At 36.6% G+C, this 22121-nt stretch overlaps 1 protein-coding gene across 6 annotated transcripts in view; it reads left to right on the plus strand.

Moving 5' to 3' along the window:
• The window catches only part of sdk1a (sidekick cell adhesion molecule 1a), a 342555-nt gene that overhangs the window by 147267 nt on the left and 173167 nt on the right, over positions 1-22121 (plus strand). For all 6 annotated transcript variants that reach the window (XM_058771492.1, XM_058771493.1, XM_058771494.1 and 3 more), the window contains 3 exons: positions 345-504; positions 4698-4804; positions 9974-10121. In XM_058771492.1, the coding sequence (XP_058627475.1) occupies positions 345-504; positions 4698-4804; positions 9974-10121 (415 nt within the window). The remainder of the gene's footprint in view (positions 1-344; positions 505-4697; positions 4805-9973; positions 10122-22121) is intronic.

Raw genomic sequence — 22121 nt, forward strand, 5'->3', positions numbered from 1 at the left:
CCGCAGATGGAGGATTTAAAAGGTTTGCCGCTGACTGTCTTTGGTTCTCCGGCGCTGTGAGGTGTCATGAAAGATTTCTCTGCCTTTGTAGAAACATGTTGTGATAACCTTTGTGTGATTGCTTCTGTTTGTTTGCTCGCACTGAGGAATGGGCATAAATAGGCGTCTCTATAATTGTGGATTTCCATGAAGTTGACGCCGCTGGTTGATGTAAATTGAGGAACCGGTGATGGTCCTGCATATTTACTTCATCTTTGATGATACATGACTTTGTGCCTGCGCCGGGTAGCATTACAGTGAACTGGCACCTTTTCTAACCGTGCCTCTTTCATGTCTGCCTGCAGGTGATGTGGCCCCCTACTTCAAAACGGAGCCGGGACCTCCAGAGATCCACCTAGAAGGGAACCGTCTGGTCATGACCTGCCTGGCGGAGGGCAGCTGGCCTCTGGAGTTCAAATGGATGCTCAACAACACAGATATCACAGCCTTCTCCCCCAAGTACAAGTGAGTGCCAGCTTTCATCTTAAGGCTTTCTGGAGATGAAGTCCTGCTCAGAACCGTCTCAAGGTTGCAATGAGAGAGAACAGCAGAGGCTCACGGTTAATATGAAAGACAAAAAGTCTAATATTAATCTCGCCTGCAGCTTTTCTTCTGTTCAAGCCGCACATTATTCACTGTCTGCGGCAGGTATATTAAATTTGTTCAAAACATGACCATTAACCCTTAGAACACTATTTTTTTCCTGCTGTTCCGTTTACGTTTACGGAATGTTTCTCATTACTTAAATAATGTGTAGTTTTTAATGAAAGCTGTTTGGAATTTAAAGAACATATTTTAAAAAAAATACTGCACTTTTTTAAGTGTTAAACATTTAACCTCTCAAAATATGAAGCTTGTGTTTTTGTTAAAGCACTTACTTTCAACTTTACAGAGGTTATTATGCAACTCCTATTTTTCTCAAAACTAACAGATTTTGAGTTTTTTTTTTCTTTCTGTCAAATGAAGGTCACATTAAAACTGGCTTGGAAACTTAATCAGGCATTTCAAACACCTGTTATAGAGTTTATTGTATTACAATATAAAAAAAGTGAAATCATGAAAGTCAATGTGAAAAACAAAGTCAAGGTAAATATAACTTTTGAAGGGAATATTTTATAGTGTGATGAAATTGAAATCGCGAAATATTTTCTTTCCTATTGTGAGGTATATCTGAGTGAAATGTCATATAAAACAGAAAAAGTGTAGAACGGGACTTGATTTTATCCATCAGGTATTGACTGGATTGTAGACGGTGTTAATGTTTGGTAATTGCTCTGATTGTTTAATGTGATGTAGTGAAAAAAAGCCTGAAAAAATATAACTGATAAAATACCTCCCAAAAATGTCAAACGTTGTCTAAATTGTCCAATTATCAGTGGGACTATTGTTCTTGCTGTATGAATGTTTAAAGAGCACCTATTCTGCACCTTTTTACAAGATGTAATGTAAGTCTCAGGTGTCCCCAGAATGTGTCTGTGAAGTTTCAGCTCAAAATACCCCACAGATCATTTATTACATCATTTTGAATGCCTATTTTGAGTGGAAGCAGAAACGGAAACTGCTACTCCCCGCCCCCTTTTCCAAAATAGGGCTGTGCCTTTACAGCTCGTAAGTTACCTCAGATACAAAATAACATCTGTTTGGTTTTAATTATCATGTCTATTGCACTGAAATCATGCATTTTAAAGCCATATCAGTTTAAATTTCTGATAGACGGTTTTCTGAGCGCACACATTCGAAGCACGTGCACAGAAAGCGGCTGTCACACACCATGCAAATACTAAACTAAGTTCTCTTTCATGTCTTATTGCGCTTAAACGGTCAAATACACAAAAGTTTATGTTACAAAAAAAAAAGTTACATAAACACAGTCAATTATGTCTGTGAAGGTAAACAGCCAGAAAGAAACTGCATGTTTATATGAGATCTGTGTGTTAAGTGACGGCAGCATAATATACAGTACCTATACTGCTGTCTACGCTGTTAAAAGGATAGTTCATGCAAAAATGAAAATTCTGTCATTAATTACTCACCCGTAGAACCCGTAAGACCTTTGTTCATCTTCGGAACACAAATTAAGATATTTTTGATGAAAACCGAGAGCTCTGTGACCTTCCATAAACAGCAAGCGCCATTTTGGAGAGTATCACCACGCATGCGCATGCTTTCCGCTGAACGTAAACAAGACGCAATGCATGCGTGTTCTACATCAGCAGCATCACGCATATGTGTTGTTTACGTGCAGGAAAAGCATGTGCATGCGTCGTGATACTCTCCAAAATGGCGCTATTGGGTGACGCGGAGAAGAAGAATTGTTGAATAAAGTCGTTCTTTTTGTTTTCCTTGCACACGTTTCTGTACCTTGATCATGTCAGTACCCTTGCTGCCTATTGAGGGTCAGAGAGCTCTCGGATTTCATCAAAAATATCTTAATTTGTGTTCTGAAGATGAACAGAGGTCTTACGGGTTTGGAAGGACATGAGGGTGAGTAATTAGTGACGGAATTTTCATTTTTGGGTGAACTATCCCTTTAATATGACCTAAACAATAAAATAAAAACAAAATCACTCACTGCTCTGGACTGAATAAATTCTATTTCTGTAATAAGGAGACATTTCTTACTTGAATGCTACTTTTAGATGCTTTAGCGCAGGGGTCGGCAACCTTTTCTGCATGGCGTGCCATTTTTAATTTTTTATGGTTAACCACTGTGCCAATACACCCCGGAATAAATACAGAATAGCCATTTATATATTTAATATTAAACTATATTTAATAGTTTATACAGTACATAAACATTTTTAAATGATCCGATAAAAAACAATATTTGATTTTCATTTTTCAAACTTTTCAAAAATTTCTTGAATAACAGAAATACAGTGTGACCGTACTGAACACCACTGTATGTGTGTGTGTGACCAGGCCAATGCATTAAAACCGTTCAGTTTCATCACCGTTCTATATTAATGCGCTGCTTTAATTGATGTGCGCGCGCACACACCACTCGCACACAGAAATTGGAGACCACTCTGTGCAAAAAGCAACATTCAGAAGCTCATAAACTTCTTGTCAGTGCTGCCATGCGACTTTTATTAATCGATACTGAATCGCTACATTATATTTCTCTGCTAATACGGCAGTGTCCGTCAACAGTCGTGGGCAGGGCTTGTAAAATGTGAATTCACATTGTACAGATTCTACGAACGGCTTGTTCTGAGACACTGCTTATGAATTACGGGGATTAAAAAAAGGAGTGGTTGGATTATTTATCATTGTACACACACTGCCAACACACATTTATTGTATGTTCAAATAACATGTAAAAGTGAATTTTACATAATAGGTGTCCTTTTTAAATGATTCTTCTTTAAATACATTCTCATGCTAAGTCTGTTGAAGCAGTATTTTAATGTTTATTTTAATGCAATGCCTTCCCCCATAGACTTCCATTGTAATCGGATTACTGTCGACGCCGTTTTTGTTTGCTTTTACAAACTGAGAGACGAATCGACATTATTTTCTGTGACAGATGCTGTCGACAAGAGCTTAACTTGTATTGAACCTGGAACGTGCCTTTAATCAAAAATGAAATTACTAGAAGTGAAGTGCATTCAAATAATTTTTAATTAAGTTTTTTCTTTCTTTCTTTCTAGAGAGAGAGAGATTCCTCTAGTTTATGCAGTAGTACATTTAATCAACGATATAATTTCCTAGTTGAGGTCTCTCCATGTCTTATGTTTAATTTCTCAGTAATGATAGCCTCTTAGCCTGACCTTTTTTAATCAGCGTACAGCCTCTGTAGCACTCAGCATTTCCTCAGACGTGTGGAGTGTTAAAGCTGCTGAAGAATTGGCCCTACGGGTTCCTTCTGTCTTAATAGAAGAGTCTGCAGCGCTGCCCGGCTCTCTTCAGAGACGAATAATGCTTTCATTCGTTACCTGAAGTGCACTGCCGGCACCTGATTCACAGTTAATGTCAAATTTTACATTAGATGTTTTGATTTATCTTCCATTTAGGAGCCGTATACATGCTAAAGTAGGTGTTTCGCATCTTTGCGCCTTCCCATGTCAAGTGTTTCTACGTTTTGTCCATCTGTAGAACTGGTTTGCTCTAATTGGTATTGCTTTTCTCATTATATTTCATCACCTAAACAGCGCGCTCAGAGCTGCCGTCGTATTGCTATTGAGTTCCTGCGATGGAAGGAAACCACCACTGAGATGCACAAACCCACCGGATGGCATTTTCAGAGACGTAAACAGATTCAGCTAAGTAGTGAGCAACAGCGCATTAGTCATGTATTCAGCGTATTCGGAAATGCCAACAGATTTTAATACCCAGGCGTTCGCCACCTCTGCTTTTGGTCAAAGTGGCCTTTTGGCTGAAATCTTATATTCGTCATCACAGCCGGGCATGGAGAGGAGTTCCTGTGCAGCGTTTTGATGTGCTCTGTTCACGCTAATGTGCGAGCTGGCGAAAAAAAGGATAGTCGTGACTGCAAGGGTGAACCTTTTAAACCCAACCTCTCTAAATGGGAACACATTTGAGTCGAAAATCCTTGAATTTGTTGGCAAATAGCAGGGAACTGTTGTTTTTCCTGCTTTTTTTTTTATCATCCTGGGATGTGAATTAAAGTTGTTGATTCTGTTTCTCTCTCTTAGGTACACCATCTCCTCTCTCCAGCACTCCAATATGGGCGTTTATCAGTGTGTGGTGAGAAACAGGATGGGCGCTCTGCTTCAGAGAAGAGCCGAGATACAAGTGGCATGTGAGTTGATGTAGATCAGATCAGAGATTTGCATTGTAGTATGACTTCAGACAACTTATACAGTTGTGGTCAAAATTTTACATACACTTTGCAGTATCTGCAAAATGTTAACTATTTTACCAAAATAAGAGGGATTATACAAAATGCATGTTATTTTTTATTTAGTACTGACCTGAATAAGATATTTCCATGTAGTGGAATTTAAGAAAATTTGTTGAATTTATAAAAATGAGCTCGTTCAAAAGTTTACATGCCCTTGATTCTTAATACTGTGTTGTTACCTGGATGATCCACAGCTGTTTTTTTTTTTTTTTTTGTGATAATTTTCCATGAGTCCCTTCTTTGTCCTGAACAGTTAAACAGCCCACTGTTCTTCAGAAAAATCCTTTAGGTTATCCAGCATCTTTTGAGTATTTGAACCCTTTCCAACAATGACTGTATGATTCTGAGATCCATCTTTTCTCACTGAGGACAACTGAGGGACTCGTATGCAGAACGTTTAAACACTCACTGATGCTCCAGAAGGAAAAAACAATGCATTAAGAGTCTGGAGGTGAAAACTTTTGAACGGAATGAAGACGTGTACATTTTTATTATTTTCCCTAAATATCATATTTTTTCATTTAGTACTGCCCTTCAGAAGCTACTTACATTCAGAAGTCTAAATAAGTTGAATTTACCATGATTTTCAAATTCAAAAAGTTCAAATTATTATTATTTCAGCATCATTACTCCAGTCTTCAGTGTCACATGATCAGTGTTGGGCACGTTACTTTAAAAAAGTAATTAGTTATAGTTACTAGTTACTTCTCACAAATAGTAACTGAGTTAGTAACTGAGTTACATCATTATAAAAGTAACTAATTACCAGGGAAACTGCGTTACTTTAAACATTTTTAAAAAGTTCAAATATGTCAAATAACTTGGGTGCCCCCCGATATTAAATGAATGAAATGGACACTAAATAGAATAAATTATTATTATAAAACATTGTACACTAATCTATTTTAATATTTCTGTGGGACAATGTGAGAGACACCTATCAAATTCAATATATTATTGTAAATATTATCAAGCAATTATATAAAGCTTATGTTTGTAAAACATATGTTTTTTTTTTTAAATATCTGACACTCAGCATCAGTCAGTTAAGCATTATAATATGATATTATGATAATTTAGCATTATATGATGATAGAACTTTAGTAATTAGAATAAAATGATTAGATAAAGCTGAATAATTCCAAAAGGAACTCCGTTATTTTGACAGGAAAATACAACAAAGAATATAGTTTACATGTAGCGCGTCAATTCTGCATGTTATGAAAGATGTTACGAAATCTTGCACTGTATCTTTCTTTGCACGTGTGAGAAAGCGACGGCGAGCCGTGCGCCTCCTAGAGTTTACGGTAGGTCAAATACAGCTACACTGTGCGTCCATTCAGATAAACTGAAAAATTAAATGATAATAATATTATAATAAATTATGGTAACGCCGCATTTTGTTGTCATTAACGGTAACGGCGTTGTAACGGGGGAAACAGTAATTAGTTTGATTACTCGTTACTGAAAAAATATCGCCGTTAGTAATGCCGTTTATTTATAACGCCGTTATTCCCATCACTGCACATGATCCTTCAAAATCAGGATTCTTTGCTGAATTGAAAGTTGAAAAATACAGCATTTATCTACTATAGTGGATATCACTATAGTGCATCCTATATATATATATATGTATATATTAGTGGTGGGCATAGATTAATTTTTTAAATCTAGATTAATCTCACTGTAATCTTGGAATTAATCTAGATTAATCTAGATTAAAATGGCTCATTTGAATTCTGCCAAGTAGATCAGAATAAGTTCAGTTAGTAAACAACTAGCAGTCATCAAGAATTTAATATTGATAATAACATTGAAGACATTGTATGATTATTCCTTAAAGATAAGGTTTTAATAGTTTTAGTAGTAGTAGCCTATTACGTTCTGCCCAATGTCTTCAAGTGAAACCGAACTTTTATTTTGACAGGTTGCCGTGAGGATAGTTTTTCTCAAATGAAACGCTCGAATGCTCATGAAGTGACTCTCAGAGCAGTTCTGGAGATGTTGTTCATGTATTTATGTCCTCATTTAGTGAGACGACAGACGTTAATATCGCCGCAAGCGTCATGCGGGCTTCTGTATGAGTGAACAAACCCACGGCGTCTCGCCATACATTAACACAGAGACACACAGAAGTCATATTTAAATAGACGTTTTGCGGCTTAATATTTACAAATAGGAGTGGGAGTGTGCTCACTTGTGTGTGCGCTTACGTTTGTTTGTTTGTTTGTTTGTGTGTGTGTGTGTGTGTGTGTGTGCGAACCGGGGCGGAACTCCGCTGTGCGCGCGATACAGAGAACGAGACCATAACGTAGAGACAGAAATGACTTGCCGATTTCCATTGGGAAGCTTCTTAAAAATAAATTTCCCCTGAAGCAAACCCGGCGGCTTCATAGCTGCATCCATGTTAGCACGCATACACACAGGTTCGAAGACTCGTTCTCGCCCCCTACAGTGCAGTTCGGCTAGGTATACATCCGCGCTAAAATATCAAGGTGAAAGTCATCATAGCTTGCGTAGTATAGACCCAGCTCCCAGCCCAACTTTGAGAATAGATTAACGGCGATATTTTTTTTATCGCCCGATAAGAGTCTCACGTTAACGCAGCACGTTAACGCCGATAACGGCCCACCTCTAATATATATACACACTTTTATGGTGCTCTTGCATCCTTTCTGAAGCTTAAAACTCCTCATTTTTAGTAAATGCATGGGGAAAAGAAAAAAATGTAGATTCTCTTCCTTGCACTTACATGCGAAGACCTGAGTGATACCTAGATTTACACTGAATGAAGAAGATGATTGTGGTAGAAAAGCTGACTTTTTATGCTTGGACCTTTACTCTAGAGTTTAAAACATGCTCTAAAGGTTCACACTGACCCAGACTGACTGTTCCAGACACTTCAGCATTTCAGCTCAGCAAAATGGCCATGATGGAGTTTTCACAAAATAGGCCACACTGTAAAAAATAAATAGTTGAGAAAAAAAGATAAGGCAACTTGATGCAGTAAGACTTTTGAGTTCTCTCAACAATAGTATTTTAGTTCTTCTCAGTAAAGATACTTTGTTCAGCCAATGTAAATTTGTTATTTCATGCAATGCTGATTGTCTTCTTTTGCTAATAGAAAAAATTCTTGTCACAGCAACTGAAACAACAATTAATGTCATTGAGGTAAATTATTTTGGTTACACTTTATTTCGATAGTCCACTTTAGACATTCTACTAACTATAAGTAACTTTGTAACTACATGTCAACTAATTCTCATTAATTTGCAACTACATATCTACTAACTCTCAGAGTAGACTGTAAGGATAGGTTTAGGGTTAGTAGAATAAGTTGATATATACTTGCTAAGTTTCTCATAATCAGTATGTTGTATGTTGTGTACCCATTAAAATAAAGTGTTAGAAGATATTAAGCAGACAGTCTACTAATACTCTAATGACTGCTAGTTGACATGTAGTTGCAAAGTTACTTACTGTTAGTAGAATGTCTAAAGTGGACTATCAAAATAAAGTGTTAGCATTATTTTTTTCTGTTTCCTGGAAGGAAAAAAAAGAATGTTTTAAAAGTCACCATATTATCTATTTTAAGTTTATTTACAAATGACAAATCTTAATGGATAACTTAGTCTTTGCTTGCAAAACAACTTACAAGACTAAGATATCCAGGAAATAGATACGAGTAGCTGAACATTCTCTAGGCCTCAAAACTAGACACACAAACCTCAAGAACAGTGACCATCAAATGTTAAAAAGATGAGCTCATCACAGTACAACAAATAACTAACAATAATGACAAAACAACAACAAAAAAGTTTAAATAAAATCAACAAACAGCAAAAAAATAATCCTACAAAATTAACTGCATAATTTATTCATGCTGCAATGCATGCTGGAAACTCACAATGCCTTAATTTCAACAATATGAAATTCTTTGTTCAGACAACTGTTTTTGACTAGGGCAACATTTGGTGTAATTTTGTTGGTCTGACAAAGTAGTTTTATGTAGTTTCATGAAAATAGCATTTTTATGATATTTGAAACTCAAAAAGTTTTGTAAACTGGAAAATGTGCTGTTGCATTTTTTTACAGTGCATGTTCATGCTAGTGATAATATGAGAAATAATTATTTTAAGATCATCATAAATGATATCTTTCCTCATTTAACCAAAACAAACCAGCAGGCAAGATTCCTTGTTAGGTGAAGTGTGTAATCTCAGCAACATATTCCTTTTAAGACAAATCAGTTTGCTTGGTGGCAATCTTGTTTGATCCATTAGTTTATAGCACAGTTTATGTTTACATTAGTTTATGCCATTATGTAGTGCTGAACACTAGCGGGGTTTCCATCCAAAGTTGTGAATTTAACTTATGCGCAAAATTGGAATATCGCATAAAACATTTGCGAACAAGCACCGTTTCCATCCAACGAGTCAAAGAGAACAAAATTGTCACTTCCTGGTAAACTGGCACTAAATCGCCTATAAAAAACTAGGATAAGCTACTGAATATAATTTTCATATATGAAAAATTACTTGCGCATCAGAGTGAGCAGACAAAACAATAAATGCTGTCATTGCTTTCGGAGTTGAATGCTGCTGTTTGGGAACACAGTCGTGTGAGACAATTATAAGTTATTCCGTCTCAGAATAGAAAACAACAATATAAAAACGACAACTTTCACACAGTTCTAACAGTTTTTTTCTGAAAATCTGGCAGGTCAGTGCAAGTTTACCCAGTTTAGGGATATCGTGTACTGGCTGCAGTTGTTTTTGGATTTTTAAAACCAGAAATAAGAACTTTTAAACACTTTAAATCGATGTGAAAACTGCACCGCTGGAATTATGTCACCAAATTCAACGTGCTAGACGTTCTTTTGTTCTGCATGGTGATGTAATCTTGTGGTGCTGTGCGCCGTGAATAAATGTTTGAATAAATGTTTCTGATTGAATACCTCTGCAGTTTGTACCCAAAAGCCTCCTGAATGTATCATCAGGTTTGCTTTGTTTTGTGAAAAGAAGTTCTCCTACGTTTGTAATAGGATCCCTGACTTTCTTCTCACAGATATGGGTGACTTTCTCGACAATGACCAAAGAAAGACGGTGACACAGGGCCGGGCCGCCATCCTAAACTCCCCAGCGGTCAGTTGCTTCCCGCGGCCACAGGTGACATGGTTCAGGGACGGCTACAAGATCATTCCCAGCAACAGAGTGTAAGTAGAGCTTAATTGCTTGTCTAATCTTTAAACCTGAATGCCTGCTCATTAGGAAAGTTCTGGGTGACCCAGCAAAGGTCCCTATGGCTTTGAGTTCACGTAAGAGATGTAATTACCTTCAATGTTCACGCTTAATCCCTCCGGGCATCCATTTACGGTGGCCCACACCGGAAAATGCTGGGAAAAAACAGACAGACACTTCAGCCAGTAATGCAGAAGACATGGGTACTGTGCACGGCTTTCTTTGAGTGTGTGCGTGAGTGTTTTTCTCCCATTGCCTTGTCACAGAAGTGCAATTAATGCCTGTTCTCGGCCCTTCTTTAATCTTGCTACGGTAGTTCTTCATTGCCTTCTTCTAATTAGCAGCTCACCAAGGCTGAGATCGACGAGGCTGATCCGATTCGCCGTTATCAGTCAAGTGTCTTTCATTCCGACAAGACCCAAATAAAACTCCAGCACTGAGACGCATCTAATGACTCACCTTTCACATCCGCACATATAGCGGTGGGCCCATTTGAGAATTGCATTTGATTTTGGCAGAAGGTGTAATTGAAAAGTAAGCAGGCTAACGCAGGTAAATTTAGAAATAGACTCTGGGTAGTAATTATTTGCATTCGTTCCGTTTGGCTTCGGGCTTGGATTGATTATTTAGGTCGACATTCAGGCAGTTTTTTTTTTTCAATAAAAGACTCAAAGTGAGCTGCAGAACTCTGGTCGTGGTTCTGTGATTCCATTTACACCTGGAATTATTATACGTCTCGTTGATCCGATCACATGTGGACCACCAATCACTATCCAATCAGTCATGCCTCATAAGTAGTCAGAAACGCATAGGACCAAATCACATTTGTTGTTTAAATGCTAATCTATCATGAACAGTTTGCCCTGCCCATTGAGGTCAGTAAGTTTTTTTTTTTTTTTTTTTTTTTAATACTTTAATACTTTTATTTAGCAAGGAAGCATTGAATTTATCAAAACTGACATTAAAGATATTTATAATGTTGCTAAAAAGTTCTTTTGAACTATTCATCAAAAGTATTCTGTTCTATTCCACAAAAATATTAAACAGCATACTGTTTGCACATTGATAATAAATGTTTCTTGAGCAGCAAATCAGCATATTAGAATGATTTCTGAAGGATCATGTGACACTGAAGACTGAAATAAAGAATGCTGAAAATTCAACGCTGTCATTACCGGAATAAGATGCATTTTTAAATATATTAAAATAGAAAACAGTTACTTTAAATTGTAGTAATATTTCACAGTATTGCTGTTTTACTGTATTTTTGCTTAAATAAATGCAAGCTTGGTGAGCATAACAAACTTCTTTCAAAAACATCTAAAAGCTTTTGATATATTCTCTCATATGTAACATAATTTAAAAGGCAGACCGATGGTTCACGACACCGGTTGACTCGTGTGTGTGTGTGTGTGTGTGTGTGTGTGTGTCTGTATAATATTTAAAATATGAGACAATATAAACCCAATATGGTACAGGAATGAAAGGATCGAGAGTCAATCATTTGGTTATTGAGTTTGTATTAGCTGGGTGAGCCAGAATTTTTTTTTTTTTTTTTTTTTTGCGTGAGCTGGGCTTAAGAAGCACAATTTATGATACCATTGTTACTGGATTTTGTTCCTGATTTGAAATATTTGATTTAAATGTAATTTCAAGAGGCAGTTACATAGATTGCAATACTTTCCCAATGAACTGTAATTGCATGTCTGGAAATTGCTGCAGGGCTGTTACAAAAATGGCTGGCCGGTAAACTGGCTTGCTTTACAGGAACTTTCTGGAAAGTGAATAATCGCCAACGACTCCCAGACCATCAGATTTTGAACATATGTAGTTTTATGCATATAAATTGTGTTCTTCTGAAGTAAAATTGTGCGCTGGATTGAAAGACATGTTTGAAGGTGGATATATATGGGCTCTTCGTAGATGTAGTTAAGGCGGTTGGCTACACGCCAGCTCAATAATTGGACCAGTGCTCTCCTGCCAGTGCTTTGACAGAATATTGCATCATGACAGAAAGCAGGGGCACATACATAAAATCAATATGCCACTGCTGACAATGTTCACTGCCGCATATATGCAACCGAGGGAATCTGTACCTTTGGGAGCCTGGCGGTCTTCCCAGACAGCGCTACTACTTTGACCCTATACTCAGCCCAGCTGGTGTCTGCGGCATCCAGACTCGAACCCAGAAGCTCACCCAGCCCAGAGGATGGCAGACTAATATCAAGCAATCATACATCCAGCCAAGCCCATTAGCGCACTATTGGATGTGATGTCACATCCTTAATTGTTCTGTGGCAGCGGCTGAAGCAATGCAATCAGCTTAGCCATTTAAACTGGCACTATGTGTTACTGGGCAAAATCCCCAGGATGGACTTTGGGAAATTGGGCTGTACTTCATAAGCACTTGACTGGCACGGTCATTACATTAACTGCCCTTGTAGGATCAAAGTTTATCTATGTGCTAGGATCTACGGCCCTGATTCAATATTAACATGGATAAACATGCCGCAGCATAAATCTTGTATGATGTTTCCTTCACAGAACTGATAAATGCTGCTTTGCTAAACACTAATGTACTCTACAAAGAGAGGTGTGGAGGAAATCAATGCTTCTTTGTTGAGATGCCCTCATCAAAGCTTAACATGCTCAGTACGGACATATAAACTAGTTTGATCAATGGAAAGAGGTACCCAAAATAACAATATTGTTAAATTGATAATCTTAATAATGATACCAACATGGACTGCATTCATTCTGCTCTAGAGATTCCGAGCGGTCAACTAGCAGACTATTTCTGTCATATTTGCTGCTTTTTTTTTGCATTTGATTCATCAAAGTGATGTAGACCAGGTTTTCAACACTAAAATATACAGTGGCCTATTAAAGTATTATAGTAGTATGATTAAAAATAGTAGGGTAAGACTGGGTAAAAGTTGTCCCCGGACTGCACAAAATCTCATTTCAGCACTTTTGATGAATGGCTACACTATTTTTAACTTTGTCATTTCGTCAGATTTAGTCAGTTGAAACAGTTATTGATCTAATTTTGTGTCTGTGGAAAATAGTGATCTATGACAACGTATTATGTTGAATATCAAAGTTTTATGTGTCTGTTTGTTAATGGGGGATTTATTAACACATCAGTGGTTTTAGACTTGTGGAGTAAAAATGGTTGTTTTTGTTTTGAAGTGAAAAGCTAAAATTAGACCCTCTCAGGGTCTAATGTAAGAATGCCCTCCCAGAATTGTCCTCAAGTTAGTTAGTTGTTACTAATTTTATTATTGTTTCATTTAATACTTATTGTAATTAATGGGATAATTAATCAGCATTTGCATGAATTAGAAGTACATTTCAGAAACCTTTCATGATATAAAGCTATATCTTTTCTCAAGAACTAACTTTTCTAACTATTCTCAGCTTTTATTTATTTATTTATTGCAATTGCTTGTAACCCAGGACCAGGTGATATTTAGTAAACTTCATATTACCAATGGACATGGATCATTCACCGTGTGACCACACTAGACTTTGCTCTTCATTCACCTTCATTTATATGAATGCAAATATGGAAGCAGAGTGGAAACAAATGCGAAAAAGTACCACATTTTCTTGTGTGACCTTCATATCTGCATAATTGACTAACAGAGCATCTAAACACCACAGATGGACTCAGACTGGTATGGTTTGCATTGTTGTGGGAGAGCAGATCATTTAGAGTACTGTAAGGTCCACGAATTTGGTCCAAGGACGGTATCCAATCGTGGGTGAAGGTTCCCTGCATGTTCGGTCTTTTCAGCGTGCAAAGTTATTAAATCTAGGTTAACTTCAAATCTGACTCCATTTTTATTAACTAATCTGACTCCATTTTATTATAACCTCGAATTTAGGTTGAAATGCAAATTGGTTGTTTGTCTATTTCTAATTAGTATTCTTCTGATATTTGATTATTCTAGTGACTCTTTACTTTATATTTACTCGTTCATTCAGGTGCTCATGTCGCTAACAAGGATACAACGTATTCTACTAGAGTCAATAATTACAGAGTAAAACAGAATAAGATCAAATGCAACAATTTATTATCAGTCAGGTAAATATGTATTATGTCAATTACATAGCCAATTCAGAGATATCAAATCATATCAATACAAAACATCGAATCCTCAAAGATAAATCTATGAGTAAAAGATGCATACCTGACTTTATAGAAATACATAGTGTGAAGTATAGAGACACACCACACTACGGGCTTCTGGCTACAGAAAACGCCCCGATCCTTTTGCAACATTTCCTTAAGTACCCCAGACCAAGACCAACATCACCCGAGATGGAGACAGGAGCTAACGATTGGAATTTGCATTGACCGAGTTAACACCTTTTGGGACAAAAGGTAATTTTGCATAGAAACCACTGGAAACTGACCTGTCCTCTACAGTGTGCAAAATATCTCTAAACTCTTAGGATCTGTATTACCTTTTAATTTACTTCTTGTAAGAATGAGACCATTGTACCAGACGCCCTGAGACAATTCAAATGATACCAAACATGACTGTAAATATCACTTGCATTCATGTAGAACATTACAATCTACTATTGACCATTTTGAGCAGAGTGGAGGGAAGGATGGGTGAGGGGAAGGAAGGGGATGAAAAGGAACTGATGCATATGTGAGAGAGGCATTTTTCCCGCATTTTCTCTCAGTGGGATGTGGAGACAGATGTCTGTATGTTAATACACCGTGTTGGTGTTGTCCATCTCAGAAGTTCAAAGTGTCTGAGGTTCTGTAATTCTTACAGTACCATTCAAGTCTTTTTTTTTTTTTAAGAAATTGATACTTAATTGTTTTCAACATTGATAACAGTAAGAAATGTTTATTAAGCAGCAAATCGGCATATTAGAATGATTTCGGAAGGGACTGGAGTAATGATGCTGAAATTTCAGCTTTACTTTCACTAGAATAAATGACATTTTTGAGAACCGTAATAATATTTCACAATATTACTGTTATTACTGTATTTGTTTTGTCAAATAAATGCAACATTGGTGGACATAAGAGACTTCTTTTAAAAAACTTTTGAACAGTAGTGTATTCTAACATGCTACATTTGTTATTATTTATATATTATTTATTATTTGTTAAAAGCATAAGTCCTAGACCGTGACATAATATCCTGCTACTCATATCTGTTGCAGGGACTGAAGTAATTTCAATGCTCAAAGCCTAGCATACAATTCTGAACAATATTTCTGTTGTTTATCATTTGAGACCTAACAAATGTCTTTTTTGTGAAACATTTTGCTTGGAAAATTATATTGTGCCATCCCTCTTTAAAATAAATGGCTGGCTGATTTGATATTTTGTTTCGAGCTCAATCACACATGCATATTTACGTGAGTGGCTCGAGTGTCCAAAAAGACTTTGTGGCCGCAGCAACTTTTCATTCATTCTAAAGCGGTCCATTTGAAATTCCGGTGTGAAAATGCATCTCATTGAAATGTGGAAAGCAGAGGCACCACTCAGTGAAAGCAGCTTGAGGCGGTCATATTTATTCCAGTACGGCTTCATTGCAAATGCTTGTTTCCTTTGCCCTGCAGATCTTTGTTTTCTCGCAATCAGCATTATGAATTGTTGAGCTATGTAGTCAATATATTAATCCAACATTCCCTAAAGAAAATAGATTTTGAGTAACTTCATCACATGCCGCTGTGCAGTATTTCAGCGTTATTATTTCTTGAGCTCTGTGTTTTCTGGTTTCAGTTTTTCCGCGGCCTCAGAAACGTCCCTTTGGTCTGTTAATGTAGCATGAAATAAGCGGCCGTGTGGACGGGCGATGCTGCTCTGTGATTCCTATCGCATCCACGTGCTGAGGGATCACTGTGCCGCAAACGGAGCACAGTTTTTTTTTTTTACTCCTCTTCTGTGTGGTTACGGCTTCTCCTTCCCCATCTCCCCTAGTTTTTTTGGTTGTCTTTTCTTCTCTTTGAGCCACACAAAGGCAGAAAGTTGTTAAAGCAGAGAGGTCCAGAGGTGAATGCCAACGCAGGGGAGGACAGCGAAGAAGGGGCCTTTGAAAGTCACTCTTATTGTTCCACACTGGCTTCCCCTTTAGACAGCATGAAACTTTCATGATGGCGATAATTACCCCATTGGTGAGAAGTGCTTTCTGTTGCCACTGCAGATGAAAGTAGCAGGTTGGAAATAAGATATTGTGTCTACCTCTCATCGCTTTGTCCTTGCAGCCTCCTCTACCTTGCTGAATTTTTCATCATTCATTATTTGAGATCTTTGATGTTCCCACCCATTACCAGCTATTCAGGCTCCCATCGCGACTCAGCACATAAAACAGCTTCCATGCTAGACTCATCCTGTCCTGAGTACCACCAGCAAGAAACCAGACAATAAAGGAAGTGCTCACAGGAAGCCGATTATTTTCCTCTGTACAAGCAACGGGGCTGTGGTGTTTGTGTGGTGACAGCGATAGCAGCCATGTGCGCTGTTTCTGCTCCGCCATATGTGGATCTCTCTTCATCAAGGGATTTGACAGCCCCCAGATTCCTGCATGTTTTGGCACTTATGTGCACCAAATTACACTTGCACAAGCTTTTCAAGGTACCTGGATTTTGAACTAGTACAACTGATTACTGTTTACTTGTCTGAAAGAGTTACTGGTCCCAAAACATTTGAAAAATACTGTTTTAGTTCATGAGAGTTTGAGCAAATAGGGATAGAATTATTATTATTTAGATTGAAATCTTACTATACTATAATAATTTATAATTATTTTCTGTTTTGACATTTTGATACATGATTTGAAATTGAAACATTGAAACAAGCTTGGCAAATAATTTATTATTATTATTTTATTTATTTTTTATTAAGCTTTTATACATTTCTGCTATATCTTATAGGTGATTTAACATTGAAACATGAGCTTGGCAAAGGTTATTATGATAGAAATTATAGCAATAACAAATTTTATTGTTGTTGTTGTTATTATTATTGCATTTATTTCATTGTTTCAATTATTTATTAAAATGTTTATCCTGATATTATCTAATTAATTAAACATTTTTGTCATATATTATAGGTGATTTGTCAATGAAACATGAGCTAGGCAAAGGTTATTATGATAGGAATTGTAGCAATAATACATTTTATTATTATTATTATTATTTAGATTTAATGCAATCGTATTATACTATAATACATTTTTGTATTTATTTAGTTAATAATAGTTTCAAATATTTATTTCAATTTTAGCCTGATATAAGATAATTGATACATTTTTTGTCAAATCTTCTAGCTCATTTGACATGCTATTGCAATGTAATCTTGACCAAAGGATTTTAGGCTATTTCTGGCTTTTTTCTTTTCATTCAAGTAAGTAGGAGCTGACTAGAAAATAGCATTACAACACGACTAGAAAATAGCATTATGAAGAGCTGCTGAGTGGACTCATTTGCTTAAAAGGGCTTTCGCAAAATCAGAAACTGTCAAGGAAGCCATTTTCGAGCTTTTTGGAGTCTGAATTCCAGGAATATGCTCTCCTGAAAAGAATGAGATATCAGATTTGTTCTGAGCTGAATTGTGCTGGTAATGTGTTTGTGATTTGCTGTTATTATGTCAAATTGCGTTAGTGAGCTTTTTTCCTTCTCCTTTTTTTCAACTGTTTGTCATCATTCCTTGCGCTCCTCTCCACAGGTAGGAAATGATGTGTTAGACAAATGTAATCAGGAGGAGATGACACAATTGAGAAATACGTCTCTGTCCTGTCACTCACGGGAGGGTTCGAGCCGTTGCCCTTTGCTCATATTCTCACCGAATGGACACATCCATTTTGAATCAATGTGGTTTGGCTTTGAGGAGTCAAGTGAAAAATGACGTAGGCTCGGCTAATTCAATAGAGGCCGTTTATGTGGCCTGGTTTTAATACACCTGCTGGCTGGTAGGGCCCCTTTATGAAGTTAATTATTGAGAGCCATCATCAGTCAATTGGGGCATCTGTGGGGTGAGCCTGTTCTAGCCCAAGGCTTCTGCCCACATTTGTCTTCATCCACTCCCTCCTTCACTCTTAAATAAATTAGTCTGTTGTCACTGCTAAAGCAGAGACCCAGAGAATCCAGTCAAGGCGCTTTCCACGAGTGCTACACTTTGGTGTCCCAGTACATTTGTTTGTAAGCATTACATGCACAAATCTCTTTTTTCCCCTCTTGTAACAGCTGTTTGTTTAAATTATTATAAAAGTAACCCTGTGTGAAAAGTAGTAGGTTTTAAACAGCAAATGCATTTTTGATTTTGGACTGCCACATCTTAGAGATCTTCTTTACTGTATTCAACAATGAAAATATCCTAAATCTGTTTTCATTTTACATAATATTTAACTGTGTTCCACTTTTTATATGAAACCAGTTTATTTTAGACTAAATTTGGGCTTAAAATAAAAGTAAATTAGGCTAAATTACTTTATTTATTGTCATTTTTATTTTGTATTTATTGACATTTTTTTATTTATAAATGATGAATTTATTTCTGACTATTATAAAATTATTCCTGCAATGAAAAGTAGAAGGTTTTAAGCAGCAAATTTTTTTGACCTTTCCCATAGATAACTTCTTACTGCATCCAACAATGAAAATCATAAATCTGTTTTTAATTAATAAAATCGTTAACTGTGTTCCACTTTTTAAATGAAACAGTTTATTTCAGACTAAATTTGTGCTTCAAATGAAAGTAAATTAGCTTAGATTTCTTTCTTTCCTTTCTTGTCATTTTATTTTTCGTTATTTGTTTTGTATTAATTGACATTTTTATTTTTTGTTTATAAATGTTTATTTTTCAAATTTAATTTTGTGTTACATTTATAGTGCTAAAATATTATGCAAAAATATTGCATAAATAAATAAACATTATATTCTGGAATGAAAAGCAGCGGGATTTAAACAGCAAATGTTTGCATTTTTATGATTTTTGGCCAGATACTTTCTTCACTATATCCAACAATGAAAATGTCATAATTATGTTTTTAAGTAATATAATATTTAACTACTTCATATGTGCAATACCTTTAACAGTTTAATTTAGGATAGAAATGAATAATATATTCAGTAGTTCGAGGTTAACAACAACCTTTTCTAAGGTCACAGGCCTCTCTCCCTTCATGGATTAAGCATTTTCTTTCACTGGCCTTTTTGAAAGAGGAAAATAAAATTTTTGAGGTTCCAAAGCAGATTGTTGTCTCCTGTATGGCACTGAGTCACCTACAGGAGCACTGTCAGAATCCATTTGAAAGTTATTTTTGATTAAAGCATCTCTCAGGCCTGTTGAGTCTGCTGGTAGAGTTACAGTCGGTCTCAGTCACAATGGCGGCAGGATGCCACTAAGTGACAATCAACCATGAAAGGAGCTTGACCTCGTCTCTGCTTTCACACCTCTGACGGTGAAATAATGCAGCCGGAGGAAGAGGACACAGAACGTCAAATCAGAAGTCAGCACATATAGCACTCGTCCTGCAGACTGGAGAGATGCTGCTGCGCTCTCTTCAGTAAACAAGAGGAAAAGAGATGCAAGCAGCAGATAAGAAAAAAGAGTAATGAAAATGTGAATGAAGGGCCTGTCCTGATCTCATGTGTACAGCCTCCCTCGCGCCCGCTAGGAAGCTTGTTAGACACCAATAAAGAAAAGTTTGGACTGCTCACAGGCGGAAAGGGTTTGCGTATTTGAGAGCAATTTGTGTGTGTCTGCTTACTGGCAGCTCTGTTGGACCTGAAGTGTGATTAAATGTTGCTAAAGAATTATCATTGACTCCAATTACACATTAATCAGGAGCGGTATCGAGCTGAAACACGGATGATAGATAATTGCCTTTTCGCAGGCTATTCCAGAGAAGTTGTCGGATTACACATTAAAATAAAGAAGAAATGCCACCACTAAGGTGCATTATTGAGTAATTGCTAAATTGACCGGAATCCTGAGAATGTGGAGAAATTAAATTTTCGTGATTGATTGGACTGAAATATGGAAAGAATTGTCTCATGATCCCATGACACTTTTATATAGCAAAGCCTAGTGCTTGGCATTGTAACAGGAATGACTCTCTGTAGCCCTATTTGGGCTGTAATTGTTTTACATGTTGACATGATGCAATTTCAGCATTAATAGGTGTTAGTCAGTGATTTTATTGCCTTTTTTCTCCTCCTACCACCCAGGAGAAATTCCTGGACAAATTACCTACTGCTTTTTGACAAATACTGTGGTCATGTGGTAATTTTATTCCTGATCAATTTGTCATCTCTGAGTTTGCATAGAGTAATTGGCCCAAAAGTCAATCCAAATGCATATGTTTTATTATGGAGGAACCATGTAAATTGCCATATTTTTTCCCTCTGGACTTTTGGAAATTATACTCTCTAAAAACACAATGTATATAAAAGCACTTTAGATTTTATAGGCTTCACAGGAGGATTGTTTAACTTTCCATATATACATTGTAAAGAAATATTTTGAAATGTTATTACAATTTAAATGAACTGTTATCTTTGTTAATATATTTTCAAATGTAATTTATTCATGTGATGCAAAGCTGAATTTTCAGCATTCTTCAGTGTCACATGATCCTTCAGAAATCATTCTAATGTGCTTATTTGCTGCTCAAGAAAACATTTACGATTATTATAAATGTTGAAAACAGTTGTGCTGCTTAATATTTATATTTTATATTTATTGGTAAACAAGTACACTTGCTTTTCAAAAAAACTTTATTGGGTTGAACTGTTAGTTGAGAAATCATTTGTAATTTCTGTAAATTTGTGTCTTTGTGTGCATGATAATAGTTTTAAAATATTATAATATTCATATTTTGGATTATATTTTATGAAGATAAAAATAAATGTTTGATGCACGTTTTTATATAGCAAAAAGAAAAAAGTTAAAATGTCTGACTAGTGCTTTTAGCAGTAGTTGAAATGTCTGCTTTTCAAAAAGCGTCTCATAAGTCACTACAGATTATGCCTAGTTCACTACCCGCATTCAGCAGAGGAAAAACTGGACTAGACTGGCTAGACGTGTGAACGAAAGAGACGTTCTGTGTTTGCTGGAAAAAATGAAAAGGAAGATATCTATCTTCAGCATGTTTATCCCTTATCCTGCTTTTCACTGAGCGACCAGCTCTGTCAGTCAATCCTTTTATGTGGCGCACTCTCGCTCATCCCCCATTTCATGTCAGAAGATGCGCGCGCCCATCTCTGTGATGGCGGGCAACAGAAGTGTGTGGGTAGACAGAAAGCAATCTGTTCTGAAAAGGAAGATCAAGCTCAAGATTTCATGTGTGACATATTGAAACACTCCAATGTGTCGCAGGGACGGCGTGTTCGGCAGTGTGCAGTCGCAGACAGTGGCCCAGAGTTCATTGTGTTGAGGCGGATTAATTTAGTCCTAAAGACGAGTGTGGAAATGTCAGCGTATTATGAAGAGCTGACTTTTCTCCAACTGAAATCTCATCTGCACAATTAGTTACCTGTTGAAAGCATAATTCACTTCTGGAAAATAGAGAGCGTCCATCTATCTTGACAGTGCAGCCATTTGGCTTTCATTGCAAATAATACAGTTGCTAAGAGTGTATGTGCTTTGTGATGGCCTTTCAGCCTTTTAACAAGGAGTCCATTACCACTCACAGCATTAAAAAACGACCTATTCACCTCTCTAAATTGAGAAGAGAAAAAAAAAAAAAACACCATATTTAATTTTGAAGAATAGGATATTTTGGGAAACCAATGGCCTGGCCGTACCTGATTCTGCATTAACTATTAAGTATTGCAATTAATTCCCAGATCCATTTGTCATGCAAATAGACCAGTGAATAATGCATACGTTTCGGCTCATAAATAACTAATTTATGCAATTGCAAAGCGCTTTTTAAGATAAATATAATTAAAGGTCAATAGCGATTACATAAACACAGTGAACTTTTAACACGTTT

This window comes from Onychostoma macrolepis, chromosome 03, assembly GCF_012432095.1.
Source record: "Onychostoma macrolepis isolate SWU-2019 chromosome 03, ASM1243209v1, whole genome shotgun sequence".
Lineage (NCBI taxonomy): Eukaryota > Metazoa > Chordata > Actinopteri > Cypriniformes > Cyprinidae > Onychostoma > Onychostoma macrolepis.